This window comes from Tribolium madens, unplaced genomic scaffold (genome assembly GCF_015345945.1).
Source record: "Tribolium madens isolate multiple individuals breed KSU strain unplaced genomic scaffold, Tmad_KSU_1.1 Scaffold_20;HRSCAF=117;Tcas5.2_LG4, whole genome shotgun sequence".
NCBI lineage: Eukaryota > Metazoa > Arthropoda > Insecta > Coleoptera > Tenebrionidae > Tribolium > Tribolium madens.
The window spans coordinates 14,094,693-14,102,288 of record NW_025400985.1 but is presented as its reverse complement, the minus strand read 5'-3'; the positions used below and the strand labels follow the sequence as shown (position 1 = coordinate 14,102,288).

Sequence of the window (7,596 nt, the reverse complement as noted above, 5' to 3'; positions counted from 1 at the left end):
GTTGCCCCAGGTATGTTTAAAATAACTATTTAGATTTTTGCCTTCCTCTTTTATAAATAAATATAATAAAAGATTTAAGATATCGTTCTAGAGTTAACTGATTTTTAAATGTAAAGCTATTTATGAAATTTTGTTAAATAGACGATCCTCTCGCTGCCGCTCCAGAACCCCCGCACCCGGAACRAATCGTCGTTGGCGCTCCAGGTATGTTTAAAATAAGTTGTATTTTAAATTTGGATTTTTGCTTACTTTAGTACATAATAATTAGGTATTTCAGATATCGTTTCCAGTAATTTAATTTTTAAATATACGATAACTTATAAAACTTTGTTAAATAAGACGACCCTTTGGCTGCCCTTCCCGAACTGCCTTTCCCGGAACCGGAGCAATTAATTGTAGACGCCCCAGGTATGTTTGAAATAAGTTTTATTTTTTCATAAGCATTTCACTCATTGCTAGACAATAAGGAATTTCAGAGATGGTTTCAAAGTTAAGTGGTTTTTCTTTGATTATTCATCAATCTTTTTTAATAYCTGACGCCCTAGCTCAAAATCACTTCGTTGCCCCTCCTGAGCCCCCCTCGACCTGGACCTCTGGAAGTTCCTGCCCTTGGTATGTTTGCTAATTTAACATTATTCAATGCAATAAACGCATTTCTTTTAACAGATGATCCACCACATAATCCTCCTCTATATGTGGTTTGTCGGGGTGCACGAGCGACACACATGTTTTATCGTTGCGGGCATTGTGTACAAACTGCTCAAACGAAATACGTGCCCGCAACATTACAACTTGTTCCGTGTGTCGGTCGAGGTGGGAGGACATTGTCCAGATTCTTTTTTTTAAATAGTTTTTTTATTTATCTTGTATCCTTTAACCCACCGCCTCCTTAATGAAATGTATGAATATCCCGCCTGGGCATTTCGTAAAAAATGCATTGGAGCAGTGATTCCGAGTTTTTCCTTAGTTACGGGGGTTACTATGTTCTATGTAGTACGCCAACTATCAAAAGTGTCAAATCAATTAACAATCTGTCATCAAAGCGACATTAATTAAGTCATTTTTGAAATCCTGTTTTGTTGTACCTACCCTTTCTTTCCAGCTTTTATTTGTTGCGTTATTAATCATTAGTTTAGTTGGTTTGTGTTTTGTTGTTCTTGTGTTTGTGCTTTTTTATATTTGTTAAATTATTTTAATATTGAAAGAGTAGTATTAAGTCTGTGAAAATATGAATAAAACTCATAAAAAGTGTTGTATCCCAACTTGTCAGGACAAGTACTGRTCAATGCATAAAGTACGTGTTGGAAGAAAGTGGATTTTACTATGTCCTAACAAGAAGTTTTAGTTCTGATGCAATTGAATCTATGTTTAGCAATGTTCGTCTTCAAGGAGGTTCACAAGATACTACAGATGCTCGTGCTGTTCATTACGCTATCAAGAAAATTATTCAGTCAGGACTAATAACATCTTCACCATCTGCAAATATATCGTCGGACTGTAGCTTTCTTAGTTCTGTTGGAGCCCTACAAAGTAATTATGAAACTTTGGCGACTCCGGATATCAACTTACCTGAACACATTGGCGAAGAAATTTTTGAGCTTCAAAATATTGATAATTGTCATGTATATCCAGGAATTACCTCAAGTTCAATCGTATTTTTGGCTGGATATCTTTGTCTCACAATACAGGAGAGGATTGAATGTGAAATCTCCTTGAACACGGTGCAAACAAGAGCAAATTCAAACCGTTTACTAGATTCAAGATCAAGGTAACTTAAAATACCCCACCAGTAATTTTGTGGGCCTTATAAATAAAATTGTGACTGTGACTTTAAAAGTCATGCCGTATTTACCTGTGAAGTGTAACCCCATTAAAGTTTTAACTTCACTTTTYAACGATTCCATAGTTTCTTCGAATTTCTTTGTAGGCGCAGAAGCTGAACACAGATCAGCAATTACAAACATTATTTTAGTAAAGCTTTTACGGCCAGTGTTAGCCAATATTGGAAAAACTCGAACTGATAACGTAATTGCTACAAGTTCCCTTCATAGTAAGCCTGGCTGTAGAAAAATTCTAAAATTATAAACTAATTTCTATTTTTGTAGTGTTTATTTATTACCTTCCTTCCTTCCTTCCTGTGATTACTTTTCACCTTTGAATAATCTATTTTAAAATTTCTGAAAACGAATGAACAGATAAAATGTCACTGTCAATATTTCGAGGTTAAACACTTTAACCTTCAAAAACTGGATGTGTCAAAAGTTTCCCCAGTTCAAAGCGCTAACGGGAATCACTTGAACTGTTTGTCTGTTTAGGTGAGTTACTGATTTAACATTATTAGGTATTAGATAAGGGTTTTGTAAGAATTAATACTCTTCTGTATCTTAAACAATCAACTTCTCGTTTTTAAAAGTCTCTGCTTGTTGTTAGTTAAGTAGGAAACCTGTTTTTTTTTTGTTATTGCATGCATTTTATAGTTGTAATAATATTTTTTCTTTCTGATTTAAGGAGTAATCCTCGCATAGTACTTACTTCCTTTCTTTTTCTTTCTGCTTTAAGGAGTAAACCTCGCATAGTACTTGCTTCCCAATATGTACCTTACCTATGTATTTGTGCAATAATTACACATATTAAACTTTAAAAAGAATTCTTTTTGTGTTTATTTTTCTAATCCKAATCCCACAAACTTCAAATCGTGATGAATTTAAAAACTGTAAATTTACTAGTCTGTTTTCTTTAATGTAAAGTCAGTGTTTTTTAATAAAACAAGTAGATAGGTTTTTTCTGTTTTGAAAAAAATGACAAGAACAGTCAGAAGAAAATTCGCAGACAAAAACAAAGACAAACAATTTTGGAAATTTGGGGACGACATAGGTATCTAGCTGTAAAGTGAATTTTAAAACAAAAAAGCCAAAACTAAAGAGAAATTTAGAACAAAGCATCATACAAAATTTATTGTTACTTTGCAGAATATCTAAGTGTATTCCCCACAGAATAACTTTTTCTAAATATGAGTACACACTATTTTTAATAACAAAAAAAATTTAACGGGAAACCCACTTTTGCCCTGTAGCACTGTCATTAGACATAAGATAGAGATGTCTGTCCTCAGATTTTCGATAATTACGCTTTCAAGGAGCAGAAAGACACAAAATGGGTGAAAATCAAAATTTTGACATCTCAACATGACAAGATAACCCCACTTTTTTACATAATTTTCTAGGAACAAAAACAACTAAATTTGTGACCATGGGGACAAGCTGCCACCTGTTTTCTCACAAAAATTTGGGGTTGCTAATTTCTGTTTAAATCAGAAACAGCTTTTACCAATTTTTGGAAATTTTCTTTAAATTTTGGAATTTCAAACCAAGGTCACCTAGGTCCGTGAAAATCTAATAGGCCATGCCTCACTAAAAATCACACATAACGCTGCCCTCTGTTAGGCAAAAATGAAACTACGAGGTTAAGTCCTCCCACCACGATTCTGATTTTGACCGTTTATGCCGATGCGCGGTTATGCGATTGAATGGTTCTCGATTAGAATGTTTCTGCAAAAGGACCTTTCTAGAGAAATACGTTTCTGATGATGCATTTTCTGGAATAATACGATTCTGTTTTTGAATGTTTCCGATAACGAATGTTTATAAATTTGGATGATTTGGCTAATGAATTTTTCCAGAGATGCCCTGTTCTGTAAGGTCATTTTCGGATAATGCACGGTTCTGGGCAAGAATGTTTCTAGGTCCATACGCGTCCCCAACGTAGGTAACCTACTATACACCGCAACTACTTTGCTACCGTTACCCCAAACACCTTGCTAAAGCAAAACATCGAGGTGAATGCTTCTATAAGAATAGGAAGTGTCAGTTGTGTAACGTGACTGGCCATACGGCTAAAAATTGACAAAGTAGTAGGAATGTTAACTTTGTAAACAAACACTCGACGGATGATGAGGTAAATTGTAACAATTTCTATGAACAAGAGTCCTTAGACAGATCACAATACAACAATGCATTAGATTTATTTTACACGGGTTTTAATAAAGTTGTAGACGAAAATTTTAAATTGTCGGTAACGTTAGGTGGTGTTCTTATTAAACTTTCAAGTCTAAATTGAAAACCATGTTATGTGATCCGAAGAACGCTCGAACACCAACACGAATATCTAGATTTTTATTTACGTATCGGACGACCCCGTTCACTGTTCCGAAGAAATTAATGTTCGACCGAATACCTAGGACAAGATTGTCACAGATTCGCGAAGTGGATCATAAGGCAAGTGCTGGTTCACAAATCGAGTTAAGCGAAGTAACCCAACGAATTCAAGAACATTTTAGTCGACAAAAGAAGCAGTTTGGAGGATGAAAATTGCGGTGGTAAGACTATTGAGGAAATTAATCATCAGAACACCGGTTTTAGCCTCGACACTAAAGTAACGAATGTGGAACCTCTGCGTACGACATCTCATTTGGGAGACGACACGGCAGAGGTCATTTTAGGCACCCAACCTCTCACGCGGACTTCCGGATCGGCAAATAAAGAAGCCTGCGTGGCTGGCTGGGTACGACATAGCAGGAAAAAAAATGTATAATTGACAAAACAACGTAGAGTGAACCTAAGTTGATTACCCATACTATATTCCCTTTACAACCAAATATTGTAAAATGAATTTTGTACCTAATTTGACTAACTATTAAACATTACAATTTGAACATTACAATAATAAGCTAAGTGTGGGGGTGTAGTATAGGAAGGGCGCATGTGAGCCGAGATGACAGGATTCGGGCAGTCTATTAACTACCCGTCTGATATAGAGTACTTGTGAGCAAGAAGGGAAGCCCATTTATTGAATGTCATTGTATGCATTATCAATTCCCTCATCCCGGGTTACCACAGTCACGTCTCGCTTTCTTGTTAGTCTTGTTCATCTTACGTAACATAACAGTATTGACTTTTGTTTCCGTTGAAAAAGGAATTTGGTCGAGAATAGCAACCAAATCGGGGAAAGTTAAACCTTGTAACTAGAAAGGGGATTTAGCCGCTTAATAGTAATTTAGGGGTTTCAAGTAATTATTATTGATATTACAATAGGTAACTTGTTTGTCTAATATTTTCTTTATCGAGGGCTGGTATTTAGAAAGCAACCTTTTTGTGAACACACACCTGGCTAATTTCTTATTACCCAGAAATGATAACCTAGATTTCGTTGTTTTAGTTTCTCTTTTTGAAAGAGGAAAAAAAATTTAATTTTTAATTTTGCGTCAAAACTGCAAAGAATAGTAATTTATTGTACAAGACGATAAAGAAACTGTTTATCTACGAGTGAAAAGGTTAAGTTTACGAGTGACGAAATCACGAGTGGATTTTTTTCACAAGTAGATAAACAATTTATTGTCGTCTATAATATTTCATTTTATGTTGTACTTTATTTTACAAGACGATAAAAGACTACTTTATCTATTAAAATTAGTAGATAAAATATAAACAGTAGAAATCATGCGGCTATCCACAGGTATAAATAGTAATAAGTTCTCCATATTATGAAAATCTAATTTATATGCAATTTTAGGAATAAGAGCAGCAATGACATATAGGAAAAAAAAGCGGATAAGGTATCGGCGGTTGGAAGACTACGGCAGGATATTTTGAATTGTGACCAATGAATTTCCAATGAACTGAAAGGACTCATTCAAAATATTTTGCGCACTCTGGCAAGTCACTCCAGAAGCTTGGAAATAAAGCAAAGAAATAAAGTAAAAAAGCAATAAGAACGTGAGAAATGGCTAGGAGAAAAGAAGAAAAGTGCAAGCGACAAGTGATAATGGAAACACTGACTACGGGGAAAATTGTCAAAAACCCGATATGACTCCAAAAATTGACGAAGAGAACAAGAAGGCGTTTCTTCAAGGATTAGAAAGAACCAATGATGAAAGAGTCCAGCTACAAGAGTCCATAGGGCTTCAAGTTGGCTCCGGACAATGGCTCGAAGAACGACGAAAGCTGCTTACTGCTTCGAATTTTGGGAAGATCTGTAAAATGAATTCCACTACAAGTCCTGCCAACATAATCAAGGGTTTACTTTATCAAATAAAAACTTTAAACGTGCCGTCAGTCAACCATGGAAAAGTCAATGAAGAGAGAGTGAAGCTCCAACTAATGCAACAAGAAAATGTGACAATAGCAAACTGTGGTTTCTTTGTGAACAAAAAGTGGAATTTTTTAGGTGCTATTTCAGTTACTCTAATTAAGAAAAAAATTAATTGAGTAAACCGAAAAATCGACAATCCGGAAAACCCATTGAATTAGTTCCTATTTATCCGTACCCTTCGTCTTAGAGCTCTCTAACTCGAGACTTATTTCAGTACTGAATTTAGTACAGAAATTGCGCGCGCAAATTTAGTAAGCTTGGAACCAAGAAAATAGAGCATGTTCTAATTTCTTGGATGAAAGCTTGCCAAAACTGTGCACTAAAAATGCGCAGTAACTATAAGAGTGAACCGACGAAGCGAAATTGTATAATTCGGTCAAGTCATTAAAAGGCAGAGTTAAAAAGCTGGAAAGACAAAAGAATCATTTACAGGAGGCAAAAACTTTGGCAAATGATGAAGTGCGTCATTTGAATGAAGGACTTACTCCAGTTCAACAAAGGTTTTTGGAAGAATTTGAAGAATTATAAGTATTAACTCCAGGCAAGGTTTGAGTTAGACTGGTGAATAGTTTTTTCCCCGGGTGTACAAGACTGACGCTATTGCTATTGACGAAAGCAGTCCTCGAACCCATAGGCTTCTTTCCAAAATCTTTATACTACCGTCAGAAAGCACACTGAAGACAACTCTTGCTAAAGTTTCTATTCCATCAAGAATTTCAAATCATATGTTCAAAGATCTCAGATGGAAAGTGGGCCCAAAAAAGCGGGATGGGATTTGTACTCTCATCTTTGACAAAATTCAAATACAGCCACATTTGGACTATTTGCCGCATGCAGATAGTCACGGGATTTGGGGATGACGATACAACAAGGTCTGGAGCGGTTGCTGACCATGTTCATGTCTTTACGATTCCTAGGGTTTTTAAAAGGTGGAAGCAGGCTGTAGCTTTTGCCTTTTGTAAATCTTCGATGGAAGCCAGCAATAGTTTAGTTTAGTTTCTACAAACAAATCGTTGCTGCAGCTTCTGTGGTAGAGTTGATTATTGTTGCATCCGTTTGTGACATGGGTTGCAATAAACTATTATAATAAACTATTGCGCACTTAAAAATATGATGTGGTGCCAGACAATGTGATACGGATTTCGCTTTCTGACAACACATGTCAGGAAGTGATTCCATTGTTTGACCAACCTCATCTTTTGAAGGCATTCCGGAATGGTCTTTTAGAACGGGATTGCCAGTTAAGTGTCAATGTTGCAAGGATGCAACAAAAAAGATGGTTGCAAAGTCGAATTATATTCAAAGGGTGGTTGCCATCGGTAAGGCAAAAATCAGGGTTTTCCGCCTGTTGCCAAAGATTTCGGCAGTTTGATTTCGAGCGTTGTTCTCATTCGGAATTATTAAAGACTCAATTTTTTGAGAACTTCGTTAAATATCATATTATCATAT

At 35.8% G+C, this 7,596-nt stretch overlaps 1 protein-coding gene and 1 long non-coding RNA gene across 8 annotated transcripts in view; one reads left to right on the top strand and one right to left on the bottom strand.

Annotated features, from left to right (window-relative positions):
- The window catches only part of LOC123005046, a 5,490-nt gene extending 2,865 nt beyond the window's left edge, over window positions 1-2,625 (top strand). For 4 of the 5 annotated variants that reach the window (XM_044398643.1, XM_044398639.1, XM_044398640.1 and 1 more), the window contains exon 8: window positions 1,373-2,625. Coding sequence is in view for 2 of the 5 variants with exons in the window: in XM_044398639.1 (XP_044254574.1) it covers window positions 1,373-1,461 (89 nt within the window). In the remaining 3 variants the exon portion in view is untranslated. The remainder of the gene's footprint in view (window positions 1-1,372) is intronic. The other variant, XR_006412724.1, reaches the window with a different exon arrangement.
- LOC123005047 overlaps window positions 17-7,596 on the bottom strand; it is a 9,804-nt gene continuing 2,224 nt past the window's right edge. Inside the window, exons 2-5 of one of the 3 annotated variants that reach the window (XR_006412728.1) lie at window positions 2,120-2,177; window positions 1,853-2,073; window positions 1,570-1,803; window positions 17-1,523 (exon numbers count right to left, since the gene is read on the bottom strand). This is a non-coding gene — a long non-coding RNA (uncharacterized LOC123005047). Of the gene's footprint in view, window positions 1,524-1,569; window positions 1,804-1,852; window positions 2,074-2,119; window positions 5,296-7,596 lie in introns of those variants that run through there. The other 2 variants (XR_006412727.1, XR_006412729.1) reach the window with 2 other exon arrangements.